We start from the raw sequence: 20,243 nt of genomic DNA, 5'->3' as shown, positions 1-20,243 counted from the left end.
CCCCTGATTTTTGTGGTGCATGTTCAGTCGTTTTGGTGTAACTTTGAGCATGGTCGATTTTAAGAAATGGTTTCCTACAATTTTCTACAAAATCTGGAAGAGCAGGCTCTTCATTGCTTTGAGTAAAATTTTGAGAGAGGGAGGTCAAATTGAGGTCAAATTGAAGGTTTTTGATTTGGGTGTGTGTTTTCAGATTCCACTTTGCATATACCCAATTTAAAATCAAGAACCTCCCCAGGGGACAGGATGGGGTGCTATATTTCCGAGTCTAGCATATTAAATATTCATAATGTATTTTCCTAAAATTTTGATTACCTGATATAAGTTCCCAAAACTATCAAAAGCTGAATTTTGATCAGTTTTGTTGTGTTTTGTTGGGTGGACTCATTTATTGCATGTAGCGTATACATCACAGATTATCACAGGGATTGTCACTTTTTTAAATAATATATTTATTTTGTTTTATATATCAACGATAATAATCCCTATGCGAAAAAGGCATGGTTGAACTATGGTTAACCATGGTCAACCATGGTTCAACCATGGGTTTTGACCATGGTCAAACCATGGTCAACCATGCTTTTGAAAAATGGCACCACGGCCAGAGACCATGGTCAACCATGGTTAACCTTTTGACCATGGTCTATCTAAAGTGACCATGGTCAACCATGGTTAAAACTTAGCATGTTTGACCATGGTTGAACCATTGTCAACCATAGTTCAACAACCAGGGTTTTGACCATGGTCAACCATGTGTTTGACCATGGTCAACCATGTTTTTGACCATGGTCAACCATGGTCAACCATGTTTTTGAAAAATGGCACCACAGCCAGAGACCATGGTCAACCATGGTCTATCTAAAGTGACCATGGTCAACCATGGTCAAAAATTTGCATGTTTGACCATGGTTAAGAAACAATAGCAATCAGGGAAATTATGGGGTAAATATTTAACGGAATAAACTGCATAATCATATTATTTAGATTTATTCCGTTATAAATCTTATTTTAACTTATCAAATTACTAGTTTTTATATTCTATGGTGTCAAATATTTATTCACAACGTTGTAAATACGCATTAAATACGATTAATAACAACAGAGGGCGCTTTTTCTCATTCACTACCCAGAGTCAACCATGGTCAGGCGAGGTGATGACCATGGCTGACAATGCTCAGCCATGCTAAAGCATGGTCGACCATGGTATACTTAAAAGTGACCATGGTCAACCATGGTCAGGTGAGGTGATGACCATGGCTGACCATGCTCAGCCATGCTAAAGCATGGTTGACCATGGTATACTTGAAGTAACCATGGTCAACCATGGTCAGGTGAGGTGATGACCATGGCTGACCATGCTCACACATGCTAAAGCATGGTTGACCATGGTATTCTTGACGTAACCAGGGTCAGGTGAGGTGATGACCATGGCTGACCATGCTCACCCATGCTAAAGCATGATTGACCATGGTATACTTGAAGTGACCATGGTCAACCATGGTCAAGTGAGGTGATGAACATGGCTGACCATGCTCACCCATGATAAAGCATGGTTGACCATGGTATACTTAAAAGTGACCATGGTCAACCATGGTCAAGTGAGGTGAAGACCATGGCTGACCATGCTCGGCCATGCTAAAGCATGGTCGACCATGGTATACCATGGCAACCATGGTTGACCATGGTCAAGCCACCATGGCTGATCATCGCTGACCATAGTTAACCATGGTCAACCATGTTTTGACCATGGTTGACCATGGTTGACCATGCTAGCACGGTTGACATTTCGCCTAGGTCTTCTCCCCATTGTGTGGGCGTGATTATGTTACGTGATTTACTTCACCGTTGATGCACTTTGTCCTTTTCGACACTGAACTTGACACTAATTTAGACAATTTAGTATGACTTGCAATCGGAAATTAATTGTCATATCTGGCAAGATGTATGCATGATGAGCAATTGTAAACCCAGACCTGACAAATGCCGGGGGGGGGGGGGGCACTCGAATTTTTTTTTGGTAGGGGTGTGCCACCGCCAGCTTCGAACTCGAGGTCTAAGGAACTGATCGGCCGGCCAAAAAGGGGGTCTAGGGAACTGATTGGCCAGCCAAAAAGAGGGTCTTGGGAACTAATTAACCAGCCAAAAAGGGGGGTCTTGGGAACTGATCAGCCGCCAAAATCTGAAAATGGGGGTCTCGGAACTAAAACCATGCAGGCCAAAGTCCCAACCAGGGCTCAATTTCGTTACGTTTTTGCCACAGATTTTTGAAGGAATCGATTTCACTTTGAATTGTACATTAAATTATTAAATCAAGAAACCAATAATGTAAAATTGGTCTGGGGTGGCCTACGATGGAAATATCAGCAAAGCAAAACAGCATTCGGATCAAAATTACTAGACCCTGCAGACCTACCGTACGGTACCTATAGCCTACTGATAATTATAGCAGCAGCGAGCAGCATTACATAAAAGCCCACCATAAAAACAAACCCACAAAAATATTTTATAGGTTAATATGTATATGCGTATCACCTGTAGCAGTGAAATTGTACAAAATAATGCACACGTATAGAGATTTTGATGCATCTAATGCACAAGACAATTTCTTGAGCATATGCATTATGCATTTTGTTTAAAACCATTTCATACACAAGAAAAAAAATTCCATGATTTTTGCTTTTTTTTAAACAAAATTGTCACCAAAAATGTTGGAAAATACAATTAGCTCATATAAATGCATCAACCTACAAGAAAATGTAACACGTTCGAAAGCACTGCGCGTAGTACTCACCCGTACATTATACACATCAATGCATGGATCACAATTTTTTAATGTTTGCTCTGATTTGTTCTCGCTATCTAAGGGTTTATGAAATTTAATTAAATGATGCAAGTTAAAATATGATTAAATAGACTGTTAATATGTTAAAATATATAGGGTATACCTCTTGTCTGTCAGCGCTGCCTGCCCAAACGATGATAGAAATGAGAGAAACTGATATAATGGTTCATTGCAGAAAGCTGTCATAAATGTTATGGAAAATAAATTGTTTCTGTTGGCCATGCAAATTTGCAAAGCAGCTATGAAATAGATTGTAAATGACATAATTGTAACTATACTAAATTCCCAAGAGGATTCAAGTTAAATATTACTTGACTCTAATCATATCAATAGTCCCCATGGGCTATAACAATTTGTCTTTGATAAATCAACACTTCATTATCCTCACCACACACACAAGTTAATGTCACACACCGTCGACGTCCTATACGATAAATATAAATTTAATACTCCGTTGGTGAGCGACGGGCGAGTGGTAGTGAGCGACAGGCGAGTGGTATTTCACTGAACGCAAGAAAAGGAGTTCTATCTGATTGGCTAGCAATCGATCGCTTAGGTCGCTCAGTAGTCAACTACAAACTCATGCATTCAATTCGATTGAAATCGATCATTCTATTATTGACGAAGATAAAGAGCGTGATAGTGTGTCAATAATGCACATTGTATTGCAGCTGGATTTTACATGCATTCTTTTATATAAATTTTTTCTCAAAGAGTTGAATATGATTACAATTTTTACTCAGGATTTCAAATTTTTTACCCGCAAATTGCAGTTAAACATATCCACAGCAAAATACCGGTCCTCACTAATTAGTACATTTAATTTCCAGTTAGTACATTTAAACGAAACCTGTGATTTACGTGACAACAAATAAAATTTTCTTACAATAGAAATATCATATGGGATACTGATATGGTAGGCCGCAACCGCCACAACGTGGAGCTGCTACGCGTAGCTGACTTTTTGTTCCGTGGAGCCAACTTGACCAATCATGTTAGAGTTTTTCATTACTCGGAGGTAAAACTGACCAATCAAGTACGACTTACTCATTACGTGAAGCGAATTTAGTCATTAAGAATTTGCCAGACGAGCTTCACATAGTTGCAAGATATCCTCGGTCACGATAGTTATGATTCAAAAAGTAATTTATGAAAAGTACGAACCGACTTATTATTAAGATGGACATGCACTCACAAGAAACTCATACAGTATTGTACACAACTATATAGCTAGGCAGAGTGGTGGTAAACCATGCACACAATTCTGCGATCTGCAGTGTATCGCCGGGAGCTGATTTGTACATCTTCTTGCGGCGTGGCCTCATGGAATTCGACCTTCAGCAAACCAGTTCGGATTTACTTTATATACTAGTAGTAGGCCATACATACTGTACTACGGCTGCCCTTTTTTCTATACACAATACTCAGTGCGCTCACCATTGACGCGTGACCTAGTGTATGTTAGAAGTATTATGCCATTGCCTATATGCGTCACTGTGTAAAAAATAACCAGTCAATATTTAAAGTATTCTCTGAAATTCTAGAAAATATAGTTTTGTAACATTTCCTAAATTTTTAGCTAATTTAGGTGTTTGGAAATATTGGTACTTTTGTGTTTTAGGAAGGATATGTAAACGACAGATAACACCAAAAAATATGAACAAATTATTTCTAAACCGTGTTAAGTCTGCAAACCATTATGTTTCTCATTTTCAAGAACGATGGTTAACAATAAGCAGACTATTGTCTCATTTCGTAAACAAAAGCCCAGGCAGTATTGTTACCTTGCGTTCGCTTTATAATCATTCACCCAACTGAAACTATAATACCAGCTCATTGTTCATTGCACAGGTAAAACAGACACAAGTGCAGTGTGTATTTAACCAGAGAAGATCTGATGTAACATAGTTGAGCTGTTTTCATTGAGTGTTATCTTGGTTTAATAGCTTTTAATGGGGTTTAAGTCCTTCAAAGGTCGTGGTGAATTCTACTGTAGACATGACTGCATCATGATTATTTTAAAGTCAACAACATTCAACAATATGATCACCGTGATAGTATGGCAGTATCAGTACCGTGGGTGTCAGTGATCCTGGCCTGACACAGTAGACAAACAAACAAACACGCCACACACATGGCACATGCATGCAAGCTAACATTGACTATACACTAATCAAACACTGGTATTGATCCTGTACAACTGTTGGTGGTTTATTTACATTCGATTAATTTAAAATCCACATAGTAAACATTAATTTTGGCAAGAGTTTTCTCTCTCTGGAACGATGATGCATCAAAAGATCTAACATGATTGGTCAATTTAGCTCCATGAAGCGAAAAGTAAGCTACGCGTAGCAGCTCCACGTTAGTGGCGATTCTGCCAGCCATATACTGATCATGCGAAAATCGTAAAACATAGAATAGAAACAGTGTGGCGGATCTCAAAATCTCAAATTGTATGCATAGCCTGAGTCGCACGGCCTATCTCGAACAAAATCACATGCGTATATGTTGAAAAACGTGAGGATTTATCGTACTACCACGGCAATTTTTAACACGAAGATATAGGGATGTTGACGGTGTGTGTCAGTTAGCTGGTCATTTTATGTTTCCTTTTATTGGATCCAAAGTAGGTTGGTCAATTAATTGAGTTATGCTTTTAAATCATCTGAGCATACATGTATTATGAAAATATATAGATATTTATTTATGTTATTTAATTCTTGTCTTTCTTTCTTTCTTTCTTTCTTTTTTCCTTTCTTTTTTCCTTCCTTCATTTCTTGCTTTCTTTCTTTCTTCTTTTCCTTTATGCCTTTCTTTCTTTCTTTTTTCCTTTCTTTCTTTCTTTCTTTCTTTCTTTCTTTCTTTCCTTTCTTCCTTTCCTTTCTTCCTTCTTTCTTTTTTCTTTCTTGCTTTCTTTCTTTCTTTTTCCTTTCTTTTTTCCTTCCTTCATTTATTGCTTTCTTTCTTCTTTTCCTTTCTTCTTTCTTTTTTCTTTCTTTCTTTCTTTCTTTCTTTTTTCCTTCCTTTCTTTCTTTCTTCTTTTCTTCCTCTTCCTTTCCTTCCTTTTTCTTTCCTTTTCTTTCTTCTTGCCCTTTATTCCGTCTGTTCCTTTATTCCTTCTTTTTCTTTCTTTCTTTCTTTCTTTCTTTCTTTCTTTCTTTCTTTCTTTCTTTCTTTCTTTCTTTCTTTCTTTCTTTCTTTCTTTCTTTCTTTCTTTCTTTCTTTCTTTCTTTCTTTCTTTCTTTCTTTCTTTCTTTCTTTCTTTCTTTCTTTCTTTCTTTCTTTCTTTCCTTTCTTCCTTCTTCCTTCCTTTTCTTCTTATGAATAATTTTTTCTAAATTTGATTATATGCTGTCACTTATCATCATTGAGTGAATTTTAAGTCATTCATCTATTTTGAGTCCCAGAAAGATTTCACTAATATGTAAAGCCATCTGTACAAACCTAGCTGTATCTACATAGCTCTAAATTCTGTCAAATACATGTTTATGCAATTACATTACATTAATTTCCTTTTCTTTCTTCTTTTTAATTTGCAGATCAAGTCATCCTGAAATTCTACAAAAGTGAAAAAGAACTCCAAGCCGGCAAAGAGCTCAGACGAGAAAGAATCACAGTTTCGGCACAGAATTTTTGCGGCATAGAATCGTGCCATCGTTACCCAAAGAACCATTTTGTATTGACTGTTATATGCACAGATGGAATAGTGTTATTATCATTTTCTTGCCATGCTGATCTACTGGATTGGTATCATAAAATTAGGAATCAATTAGTTAGTGGTAAGTAATGATGAGAATTGTTTTGAAAAAAAAACAGATTTGTATGCTTTTTAACAATATGTAAGTTTATTTACACTAAAAGCATGTACCGTATTGTCTGTAATAACGCTCCCCCTTTGCATGCAAGTTAATTTTTTGAGGAAAATAGCGTACATTTTGGACATTTCGCCCTCCCTCCCCCTGAAAAAAAATCATGTGTACAGGTTTGGGGAATTTACTGGACTCTATATTTTTATTGGATCCCCATTAGCATAATCCTTTAATTTAGGCAGAAGGCATACAACTAACACATGCATTACTACAAAATAGGATACATATACAGCATGTGCATATAAATGATGATGAAATTCGCTAATACCAGTCCATGTGAAATACATGTGATAATAGATACTCCCCCTAAAATGGAGGCAAAAATTAAATTAACAACCACAGTACAAGTGTAATATGTAGCATGACCTGAAATTGAAATGATCAAGGCTTAATGTCCATATCTTGGAATTCAGGACGGACGGAATGATGAAAAGAAATCTTGCCTATGAGCTTTTATGGTATCTTAACCAGTATTTTATGTATACTGTGCTGGATAAACAAAAGGAAAACTCCTGGAATTGCTTTGCCTAAGAGTAGCTCTACTTAGAATCTGCCACATTTTATAATTGATGTAAATTGTGTAGAATCTTGAACTAAACCTATTTTTGGTTTATAAATGAATAATTTGCACACCCTGTTGTTTTTGTATCATCAACTCCACGCCAGATGATAACATCCATTTTATATAATGAATTTCCCTGAAATACGTGGAAGTTGGAACGTGATCATCGTGAGCATTATACCATATGGCCTAAGAGGCAGTTACTAACATATTGCATGGGTATAGGTCTGACTCATAACATTAATTTTGTTAGAGCTTTATATATAGCCAAGATGCTCCCTAGTTATGTGGTAGCCCGGTAAAAATTAAGTTAAAATTTTAATTAATTAGAATTTAAGGGACAAAGATTCTATATAGGATGGTGTTCAGATTTTCTGTGTTATATTACTATGAAAGGGACAATTTGCAGTTTTCTGTACAAAATATTGCAAATGTATTTTAAGAAGCTTTTATCATTTCTGGATTTGGCACAAATGGACTTGTAAAATGCAAATATAGACCTAGGCCTATGTATGCTCTTCATGGAAAAGCTAGTACATAGGCTATATATAGGTGTTTTAGATTTTTTGAAACGTTTTGTAAATATCACTTGTGTAAACTTTACCATACACCTGAACACTCACACACCCACATAATGTGAGCTGCTCTCACAAAATGAGCATAGAGTTCACAAAGTAGGTCCGGATTTTAATTCCTTATTTTATGTGTTAAAAAGCACATACCAAATGTATGGGTCAATATTTTCCATTTAAATTTGACCTGTTTATTGGACTGTCTCATCTAAAGTGACCTGGTGATTTTACCCTCATTTTGTAGGAGAAAGTCGAAGATATAAGCTATTGTTATAGCTAGATGCTGGAAATTTATGCCTCTGAGCTTTCATTTAGACTAAATAAGTACCAGGTATTTAGGAACAGGGTGATCAAAATGTATTCCTTAATTACCCTTACCATTGGTATGATCTCATGTTCTTTCATGTATTCTATAACATACATGTAACATCAATTTACTTTCTAGCACCAATATATAAATGTCATCTGTTGTTTGTTCTCTCTTCTGCAGCATCCGAATTCAAATGTCGTGTGGCAATCCCAAACCATGCAAGCTGCCGCCAGGTCCTGCCATGATCTTCATCTACGACAACCATTTTGCAATCACATCACAAATGCCATCAGAACTCTATGGAGGTTGGAATTTAGTCGATGTCACCAGATATGGAGTCATTGAAGATGGGTTTGCTTTTGATGTGGTGTCAACTAAAGGTGAGATTTTTGTGGGTGGGGGTGGGGTGTGTGAGTTAGGATGTCTGGGCTTAGAAGAAAACGTAGTGTGTGTCACTGTCATGGTTTGTCCGTGTGGTTACCTGTGGGGATGGGGGTGGTCTGTGTGAAAGCTGCAAGTAGGGCACCAGAAACAAATTGGTTCGATCTTTGGATCGACCGTCGATTCTGCTTCGATGCTTGTTATTAATGAATTATCAACTAATTAATCTGAATTAATGCTAAATTTATATTGGTCAATATCACTACAGGCACAAATTACTATTTAATCACAATTAAAAATAGTAAATTAATTGATTTCATGAATCATAAGGATCGACCAAGCATCGATGGTCGATTGAAAGATCGAACTAATTTGTTCCTATCGCCTAGGTATCCATGCATTTATATGTTTCTTGCTCTCTGTCTCTTTCTCCTGTCTCTTTGTCTTTTTTTTCTTTCTCACAGCATCCCTCCCCTGCTTCTTTCTGTATCGTATCCCTCTGTGTGTGTGTGTCTGTCTGCACCCCAAAATTCACCTGTTGCAATACAACTTTAAAAGTGTGGTGCAAAATTGTGATACCACATGGTGCTGACTTAATGTGTTGATTGTCTGAGACTGCACTTCAAAATGCTCTGCGTCAGATGAAATTGTACCACAACTTTCAAATTGGGGTACAAAAGTTCAACCCAAGGTAAACAAATTGATTAAAAAGATTGCCTCTATCTCTCTTCCTCTCTCTTTCCCCCCTCTCTCTCTCTCTCTCTCGCTCTCTCTCTCTCTCTTTCTCCCCTACTGTCTTCCCTTCTTTTTTTTATCCTCCCTCTCCCTCTATAGCCCCTCACGTTCTACCCAATCTTTCACACAAAATGTCAATTCTGACAATCAATTTTGTTTTCACAAGAGTTGCTAATGTAGTCTCATGTATATGAACCTCTACTCCATATAGCCATTCCCTGCAGGGTATCACCTTTTCTTAATTTTCTGTGTTTTTCAGATGGCGGTACATTTGTTTTGCTGTGTGGCCCAGATCAGGCAGAGAGACTTAAAACTCATATGGATGCTGCTACAAGCTGTGTATCAAATAGATGGTCACATATCTCAGATACAGGTAAATCTTCTATAGATAACAATAACATCATGACCCAATGCTATCTTCAGTAGATAGCACTTAATACTATCTTCGGTAGATAAAACCCAATGTTATCTTCAGTAGATAGCACTTAATGCTATCTTCAGTAGATAACACCCAATGCTATCTTCAGTAGATAGCACTAAATACTATCTTCAGAAGATAACACAATGCTATTCAATAGATAGCACTTAATACTATCTTTGGTAGATAGCACTTGCTGGTCACTTAATACTATCTTAACAACCAATGCTGTCTTCAGTAGATAGCACTTTAAAATACTATCTTCGGTTCATAACAACCAATGATATCTTCAGTCGATATCAGTGAGCACTTAATACTATCTTAAGTAAATAACACCCAATGCTAACTTCAGTAGGTAGATCTTCAGGAGATAACAACCAATGCTATCTTCAGTAGATAGCACTTAATACTGTTTTCCGTAAAGAACACCTACTACTATCTTCAGTAGATAGGACAGTATCTTCAGTAGATAACACCCAATGCTATCATCAGTAGATAACACCCAATGATAAATAGATACCCAAAGCTATCTTTAGCTATTTTGGTACAACATTTTTGCAATTGGAAAAGACACCATATTTTTGGCAGCATGGCAAATATAGTAAAGTCACCAGATATGCACATGTTCAGGTTAAAATTATTATATAAAAGTGACTGGTTAGGCCAGTGATGATAAAAGTACATTCACAAAATGCTGAACATTCACTAATCAGCAGCCACTATACGTTGGTTCACCTCGAGTTTGGTATTGATGTACGTATGTGTGTATTTCGGTGGTTGGAGTATAGAATCATACACATAATATTAATCATGCAGAGGGTAGGCTTGTATGTACACATACAAGGGCGGTTTGTTGGCATGCTTGCAGTTTAACAATGAAAAGGCATATAAAGGCCATGAAAATAGCTGTGTCATCTACTGAAGATAAAATAATGTGCTATCTTCTGAAGATAGCAATGAGTGTCATCTGCTAAAATTGCATTTATTTTAGTGCTTTGCTGCTATCTACTGTAGATAGCATTGGGTATTTGTCTAATGAAGATAGCATTAAGTATCATATACTGCAGATAGCATTGAGTATTATCTGAAACTTGCATAGGGTTATCTACTAAAGATAACATTGGGTTATTTACTGAAGATAGCATTGAGTGGTATGAAGATACAACCAATGGTTACCTATTTGAGTGTTATATACTTTATCTACCAATAATAGCATTTGTTATCTAATGAAGGAAGAATTGTGTGTTTTCTACTAAAGGTAGCATTGAGTATTACTGAAAGTAAAATTAGTTGCTATTTACTGATGATATCATTGTGCTAGCATTATCCTGGCTTTTAAAATTGCACTCATTTTGTTGGAAGAAACCGAAACAAGGCCAAACATAAATACAATTAACAACAACATACACTCCCACACAGGAGCATAATAATCTGGGAAACAAGAGTACAGTCAAGATGTTTTTCGTTGATTTCCCCACTGACTGCTCTACCTGAGACAGATGACTGGTGGCTTAGATCCGCATCGCGAGTCATGCGTCCCGCCTGTGAATGATGCATCCAGCATACATCCCACGGAGAGTATGCTATGAGTCAAAAAACACTCTCAATACCCCATGCAGGGTTCAATAACCTCCTCTTAGTAATGAAATATTGAAAATTGACCTTGGGTTTTGAGGTTGAGTTTCAATACCTTGGGATTAATCAGTATGTGTAGAATACATACTGGGATTAGACTATCATGTCTGTAGCTATATCAGCATGCATGAGAGCCCATGGAGAGCACTGTCCTATTGGTCAAGCGTAACTTGTCTGTTAGCGATAAAATCATCCACCTAAAACTGATAGAAATTGCTTTTATTTACTTGAAAATTGCCACTAATTAACTGTGAAAATGATGACATATTTGCAATGCCCAGGATGTGCATAAAAGTGAATTATTACATCATTTCTCGTTTCATGAGTCGATCATTTTTTATTGAGGGAGTTAAAATTGCAGGTGGGAAACATGTACAGGCTTTTACATATTAAATTTATAATTATCGCATATTATATTTCCCCTTCAACATGGATGGATTAAAATTGAATGCAAATGTTCAGGTCTACAGGCTTATTATGTCATGCAGATTTGTTAAAAATGAAAAGGTTGTGTGGCCGTCATTTCTGTGGGTTGTTTGTTTGTCCGAGTTTGCCTTCTTACCGGTGGTAAACTCATTGAAGTGGATGCGGTATCATGTTTTTAATGACCTTGCTGTGTTTTATAGTTGAATGAATGAGAAGTACCATGATGAAATTGATGAGATAAACATGTGCTTGGAAATAATAAAAAGGTTGTGTGAAATAGATAATGATGGTCAAATCTAGATGTTGATGATTCAAGGGAAACCTTGTGATTTTCTTATATAGTTGTTGAGAAAGAACCATTTAGATTTGTAATAATTTTATTTCACGCAGCCAGAAACCAGTCAAATGTAATAATGCCTTAAAAAGCAGTTAACCTCAAAGGGAAGCCTGTTAGTTGCGATTGATTGATCAGTAACTGTAAGGATTATGTGATATGATCTGCTCCACTTGGGCCTGTTTTATTTAAGCAGAAAATTAGAAAATTGAGTTGAAAAAGTGGAAAACATCAATAAAAAGTGGAAAACATCAACAAGAAGCTCTATGACAACAATAAAAACCAACAGAATATGGACATTACAGAAAATAAATTCACTAAACATCTAAATTCACTCTCTCTTTCTCCCTCTCTATTGTCTTCACAAGAGTACGCCATCTCACTCTGATGCTAAGTGCTTTGCACCTTGTATTCCTTGGTTAGAAACCAGCTTCACATCATTAGTCCGAGATGTTGGTGGACATCCTCTTCCTCGTCAGCCTTCCATAGCCCTTTGCAAAATGCGTAGATTTACTTTACACATCTAAATGGTAGACTTGTGAGGACTCAATATGTTAACAAGGACAGCTAATAGCATTTTAATACAAAGCACAGTACTCAACCGTTTAGCTAGAATTTGAGTCATACTGGCATGATGTTAATACAGATTTAGTGTGTATTTGTACTTAATAGGGTAAAAAGTATACAAGCATGTGATGAGCATTGCTTAAAGTAGCTGTCCTATCCAAATTTAAAAAGACCAAGTTATATAGTGAATGTTTCATTGAAAATGAAAAAAATGCATCATTGTATGACATGTTGAATCCACATTTTCAAATGAAATAAGGGGAAATTACACACCTTTGAAATCTTGGAAACGCACTAAATATACCTTTTTTCATATTTTTGTCTTGCAGTCTCAATCCATGAAGAAACACTTCCCAACCGGAGGCCGTTCCCACAGGAATTACAAGGCCTCCTGGTTGCCGGACAAAATACCAGTAATCAAGGCAATGGTAGTATTCCATCCCTACCTGGTTCTCCTGCAATGATGGAATATTATAAACAACATGCTAGTTCTACTGATACGGATGATGATTCAGTGAGAGAAAAACTTCTCGAAGATTTGTGTTTGAATTTATCCGGCGGTGCCAACTCCCCAAATGGAAATAATAATCCGTCGTCACCGAGAACAACGACCGATGCGGATGGCAACGTGGTGGATATTATCGAGTTGTATCGAACGTTGACTATGGGCAGTGGTGGTGCTGCACGCAGGTTCTCCCCGGAAAATAGTAATGGGAGTGAGGAAACAACTTTTACGAATGCAATCGCCGGTGCCGGGTATGTCCGGACTCCTACAAAGAAAACGACACCGATTAGAGAACAAAATTACGAGATTATGGCGTCTTTTGATCGGTTTAGAAATCCAATGCCAGTTTCTCAACAAAGAGTGCAAAATGCTGCAAACAATGCCGCAACAGGTACTCCAGTTTCCCCCCGGAAAATCAAAGATAACGACTATGTTAATCTGCCAAGTCCGAAAAAGAAAGCCGGACAAGTGCCAAGATTGAACACGGCTGCAGCAGCGGCGATGCAGAATACAATGAATAATGAAGCGACTAATGTGAATAGTGAAGCGACTAATGTGAATGGTGAAGGGACTTATGTGGATACAAGCCCTGTGAATAATGTTGATATGAAGGAGACAAATGGTGCTGTTGATAAGGATGTAAATGTGTCTCACGAACATCTGGAGATGTTGGGTAATGTAACAAATAGACCACCATCTCTTGCCAAAGCAGCTTGCTCAAGTAGCTATAGGAATATCCACCATCCGCAGCTCGACATGACGCGGACTGGCTCCAATGCTAGCTCCACATCCGAAGTCGAGCCTTCGCTGCCCAGCACACCCACCGGTAAAACATTCCCTCCGCCGTTTGAGAATCTCACCGAATTGGATTCGGCTGTTCGACCTAAACGGAAGTCGAAATCGAAACGAAATGCACCTGTACCATTTGATCACGGAGGGTTAGTGAAACCTGTCGGACCTATTGCAATGTTAAGTGTGGAAACGAACTTCTCTGGGTGTAGTAGATCGGGTAGTGAAAGTGGGGATGATGTTGGACAGTTAGGATCCAGTGAACTTCTTGATAATTGTTCGGAGAAATCCTCATCTCTCAGATCTCGTGGGCGATCGGGTTCCCGATCACGAAGCCGTAGCGAGTCGTGTGATAATGGATATAGCAGAGGTGCAATAAGACCCGACGATTTGCCGTCACCGTTACCGCCAGATCCGTTGAGAAACCAACTATCGGGCCACCTGTCAGATCCTTCGTTATTAGATAGTGTGGATGAAGATACATACTTGAACTTGAATGATTCTAGTAGAGGGTCGCCTACAGAGGGTTATGATTTTCCTTTGGATAGACGTCCAGCTAGTCCTACTAGTGATCCAAGCACAACTCTGTCACCATTTGGAAAGAAGATGTCATTGAGGAGAGATAATTCAAGAGGTAATACTACTTTAAACATGGTGCAATCTTGTCTTTTACCACCTGTTACGTCCACTTTACGTTATGCTAGTGACAAGAGTAAAGCTGGGTTTTTTTTAAGCTTACTTTAAGCAAAACACAAGATTGGCAACATTGGTATTAAGGCCGGCGTCGACAGGTCCTCTGTCGGAATCCTGTTGACAAAGTGAATTATGTCAACATATCGACAGAACTTCGTCCATGGCGACACAGTGCTCAGGCAATGGCCCAGTAAAACTTCGTCAGGCAAGCTCATTTTCACTCAAAATATTGGCCATTTTCAACGTATTTTCAACAAAATGCAATGCCAAATCTTATCTTTTACCTACTATTTCGCCAACTTTTCTTGTTATTTGCCTTCAGGGGTCATACTTTTGACAGTATTTTGCCTTGTTTTCCGGTATAAATTGTACACTTTTGCTGAAATTGCCGCTGGTGTTTCTAGATATTTTTAGGTTAAAATTTTTTAAATATTCCTAAAATCATGAAAAAAAAAGTCCTGGTATTTTTTCGGAACCCAAATGTTTGTCGACACACTGTCGACGTCAAGATACGAAATATGTCGACATCAAAAAACGGTGCCGACGCCGGCCCTAATTGGTATACAGTTTAGTGGGTCTTATGGTTCTTGTAATATGGGTCAAAATGTTTGCTTTTGCCCTTATTGCACTCAATAATCGTACCACCTGGTAATTTGTTTGTCCCCTGTCACAATCGGGATACTAGTAGAATATAGCCAAGGGAAGGCAGTTTGGCATTTGCCCTTCCTTCAAAAGATTTCTCCAGAAAGATTATTTCTAAGCAAAAATTGGCTCTTCAATTAATCTTTGAGTGCAAGCACCTTGATTCAAATATTTGTAAAGAAGGATCTTTAATAGTTGAATATTCAGCAAAGAATTGGCAAAAAATTAATCAGAAAAATTGAAGTTTACTTCCTCTAAAAAGCCCCTGTGAACTGTACTTCAGAAGTATACCAGTCAGGGGCGTAGTAAGAGCCTCGGGGGGCCTCATGGGCAAGGAGTAATGTGGGGCCCTTTTAACATCTCCTTTATCAACCATATCCCTAACCCACTTATTTTGCGCAGGGGCCCTGAACCCTCTGGGCCCATTGACTTTGTCTACCAACTTGCTTCGCCGCTGATACCAGTTTTAGTATATTTCATCTATTTTACTTTTTACTTACCACAGGTTCCAGTTTTGGCACTTCAAGTCCTTCTGGTCCACTAGCATCACCTACAAACTATCCACAACGTCGACAACGCTGCAATACGGAGCCAACCGCAGAATTCATGCGCACGCCATCATCTGGTTCATCCACATGGTCTCGTAGCCGTAGCAACAGCAGAGGAAAAAGTCTTGACGAAGAAGGCGATGGTTACTTGATGATGAAACCTGCTTATGAGGAGAAATTGAAGAGACAAGCCGCTAAAGGTATTCCACAGAGTCCGATTCACGGTGCAGGAATAAAGTCGTCAGTTTTGAGACGCTCTGCTACGGTTAGCGGCGAGGTAAGCACTATGTCGCCACGCATGCACAGATCATTAACTCTTCGTGAAAGAACATCTAATGGGTCAACGCCTCCAGTTGTTCATAGTGGGCGCTGACTTACCGGCGACCGAGAGGCAAGTCAGAAGGATTGATAAATCCAGGCGATCTTCCTCGCTCGGTAAGAACTGATCGCACAAAGCATCACTATGGCCCAGCGTTAGACCCAAGTTTGCTTAAGAGACTGACGCACAAGTTGAATAAATTTGCCAATGGACAAGATGGCGCTACGCATTTGCGACATGATTCTGTTCCTGAAATCACAGCCCAAAATGCACAGTTTGTAATTGATCCAGCCACTTTTGGCACCTTGAACAATAACATAGATGAGGAGTCATCATCGATACACAGACTTTCAAATCAATCTGGTGATTCGTCACATGATGCAGAAGAGTTGGAGTGTTTGCCCAATGGCTACGCAGAAAGCAATGGTAGCAGGAGGGCGCATGACTGCAACGCAAATCCTAATGATACGGAATAACCATCTGTAGTCTCGTACTTATATTCAAATGTTGATTTTTATTTGCTGTCAATATTCAGACAAGTTTGTAAAATGCGTACATAGTATTGATAGTCAATACAGGGTGACAACATGGGTTTTATGCAATACATTATACATGTAGAATGAATATTAAGAATATGCAAATGACATGTTTCGCCTATCGATATGTTTAATTTTGTGGAGCCAATACAATCCTAAGTGTTTAAGTCCTTTGGGTAACACAATGGTATATCTGCCAAATCCTAGGTGTCACTACACTAGCTTCCAGAGAAGAACGACCCTCTCTTAATGAGCGACATAGCGGGTGAAGATTTGTGTTCCCTTCATCAGCACCGAACGAAGCTTTTACCTGCCTAAAAACCCACTTCTACGCTGTGTAGGTGCTGAAAGGTAATGTCCGTTCTTCTCTGAATGCAATTGTAGAATATAAAAGTGCTTCCCATGCTCATTAATTAACCTTCACAACCTAAATGGTGCACCTCATTGATGGCACAGCTGATTGTACCAAATTTGGTGCCCTAAACTTATGTAAACCTATAATTGGGTGCTTAAAGGTTTCATAAGCGGACTCCCAAGTGTCAATATACTAAAAATGGATCCCCATCGATGACACTTTATGCTCAAAATCCATTCGTTTTACGCATTTTTTAACTCGCATGTATAGCACTTTCAGTGATGTCCCATTTATCGCATCACATTGTGTTCTGATATTGTACAGAAAAAACTTGGCTTCCATTTGTGTTTTGTTTTTTAACCCTGTTTTTACCAGATTTTATGTTGAAACATTTTACTGCAAGGTGTTTGGAGGGTTCACATGACATTGCTATATCCAATATTTCTCATGTGATCAAGCAAAATCAGTTGGAAGTTGGAAATATTAATTTTCAGATACAGCCCAACAAAGGAAATAATTCCTTTGGCTGTCTTTTGTTTTGGAAACACTTTAACTGTTCATATAATATCTTTGGAACTAAATGTTCAATGTGGTTTTCTGCAAAATGTAGCTGGCAAATGCCTTATACAATCAAGTAAAAAATTGAATATTTCTGACTTCGGACTGATGTTGCTTGATCACACCACATTAATAGCTAAATTACACAAAACCCACGGACACTGCCATATTTTGGGTTATGCACACACAATTTACACCCAAAGACTCATCAATGTGTTTTTCCTAATTAATCACATTTCCAGTACAGTTTTACCCAAATATCCTTTTATTATGGGAAAAATACCATGTTTTACTTTCAAAGAATCCTACATTTGAAAACTTACAATATCATGTTCTTATTTCGACCATTTTTGTCAAGTACTGGGAAATTTCTTTCCGACCTTTAATTGTGTAGAAAATATTATCAAATTAGTACCCAAAGAGTAAAGACCCATCGTCATTGGGCAGGAAAAACCTCCTAGATGTGGCCCCTGAACATGTTTAAAACAAAACTGTTAACAGGTTACAAAGGCGGTTTTGCTTTAAACATGTTCAGGGGCCAATGACACAGGTTTTTCCTGCCCAATGACGAATTTACATTTATGCCTGCTGTTACCTAAAAGTCCCCACTTTTTAATACAACACTATTACTGCATGTGTACTGTCATTTAAACTTGAACTTGTGTACCCAGTTGTTCAATGTGATTAATTTTTCAGTTCTAGACCTGGACAATACAAACAGCTTTCACATTTATATGGCTTTTAGCTATTTAATTTTTAACATTGATTTTCCTTTTCTTTATAACATTTTTCATCTTTTGCTGCTTTTAATTTTTTTATTTTTTTATTCTTGCATAATTTGTGTGAAAATTGATATATTTTGAATTTAATTTACACAAATGTCATTTTACAGATTTTAGAAAATTTTTATGTTTGATATTAATTTTTCTGATTTTTATTGGCAGCATACAATACAAGTGTCTACCCCTTCCAAATATGCAAACAAGATTTAAGATAAATAGCGCCATCAGTGTTCACATTTATAATGACTGTATGCATGAAACAATTAATTGTGTGTGCAATTCCAAGGGTTAGTTTCACCCCCTCTAATATTTTGTGCAACTCTCCAAACAACCTTAGACACCACATCTAATTTGGTCCTAGCGCTATTGGTGCCCTGATAGGCTCTTTCTGTCGTATTCTAAACATCTTTCTATTGTGCCCTGAACATTTGCATAGTGCTTTTGTTTGTTATTTTTAAATGAAAAACAATAACACTAGAAATGCTAATTATTATACTCGATTTTAACATCACCAGGTTATGATAGAAAGAGTTACGGTACCTAACTGCATGGGCACCGATCATGCTTTGGGATCAAATTAGACATGTTGCCTTAATAAACCGGTCTTACACATGTACCTTATAGTAGAAGTTCTATATTTCGTAAACTGTTCTTCCATTGGTATGACTATAACCTATAACACTATGGACCACAATAGCATCATCCCAATGGCATAGTTCAACAACCTCAATGAAGCAATCATAGTGCAAAATTTGACCTCTAGTGACTGAGTTTTTGTACCCAAAGGTCATTCAATGAATATACAAATGACTTAATGTATTGGGGTTAAAGAACTTTGTCATGATGGATGAGCATGTTGTGGATCATAGTGTAACATAATTTGCAAACTTATACAAGCAGCCCTGATAATCATTAGCTGCATAATCTATCTTCCAATCTATAAATTTGAAACTAATGAAGTAAATTAATGTATTGCATTTAAAGATTGATGCAAATAAAAGTATCATTACTGTTTCCATGGTGATGTCATTCACTCATTCAATATTTGAATGTTGTTTTTATTAGCCATGGCATGTTGTATTTGGAGGGGTTAGTGCAATAGCTGCTCTATAGACATTTTGACAATTTCTGCATTCTGTATTGAGCGCATCTATAGATATGACACCTGGCAGCTATTGCAGATGGACCCTATCTGCAATAGCTGCCCTATAGACATTTTGACAATTTCTGCATTCTATATTGTACACATCTCAAAGTTATGTCACCTGGCAGCTATTGCACTAACCCCAATGTTAACCTATTTTATTAGGAAAATGATGGTATTCATTCAATCACATATTGTATTCATTTGAAATGTTGAACCAAAAGCAAGAGTAAATTATATATTTATGAAATATGCGTTTAGACATGAACATAAAAGAGTATGTTTATAATTAAGCAGTGCTTGTGAAATGCTAGTTGTAGTATGCTGTTTAGTGTTGACATTTTAAGTCCGGTAGAGTTTGGATTTACATGGTGCTGAATAAGCCTATTTTTATCATCCTGAAAATGGTGATTATCTGCTTTAATTAATAACAGAGCTGTTTAAAAACTATGAGCATTGAACTATTATACAATAGCATGTATTGGGCTATTCCAGTTGCAATCCATACTCCCCATGTGGAAGATTTTGGCAATATCATCCACAGGGGGAATATGTCTTTCAAATGTAATTGGTCAGGGTTAATCATTTTGAAACTCATACCCCTGTATTATGGCTTTACCTATATCTACCACAATTGGAGTGAGTATTTCAAATGGAAGTTGCCCAATTGTCTATTCTACATGTATTCAAAACCCATACTCCCTCTGTGGAAGACTTT

At 37.5% G+C, this 20,243-nt stretch overlaps 1 protein-coding gene across 1 annotated transcript in view; it reads left to right on the top strand.

Moving 5' to 3' along the window:
• The window catches only part of LOC140171934 (uncharacterized), a 74,984-nt gene extending 56,995 nt beyond the window's left edge, over window positions 1-17,989 (top strand). Inside the window, 6 exon segments of the mRNA XM_072195282.1 lie at window positions 6,385-6,609; window positions 8,321-8,374; window positions 8,377-8,538; window positions 9,534-9,647; window positions 12,984-14,582; window positions 15,789-17,989. Of these exon segments, the coding sequence (XP_072051383.1) occupies window positions 6,385-6,609; window positions 8,321-8,374; window positions 8,377-8,538; window positions 9,534-9,647; window positions 12,984-14,582; window positions 15,789-16,204 (2,570 nt within the window). The 3' untranslated portion in view covers window positions 16,205-17,989.
• Window positions 17,990-20,243: the final 2,254 nt, after the last annotated feature.

Source organism: Amphiura filiformis, chromosome 15 (assembly GCF_039555335.1).
Source record: "Amphiura filiformis chromosome 15, Afil_fr2py, whole genome shotgun sequence".
In the NCBI taxonomy this organism is placed as follows: Eukaryota; Metazoa; Echinodermata; class Ophiuroidea; order Amphilepidida; family Amphiuridae; genus Amphiura; species Amphiura filiformis.
This window is presented reverse-complemented; position numbering and strand designations above follow the sequence as displayed.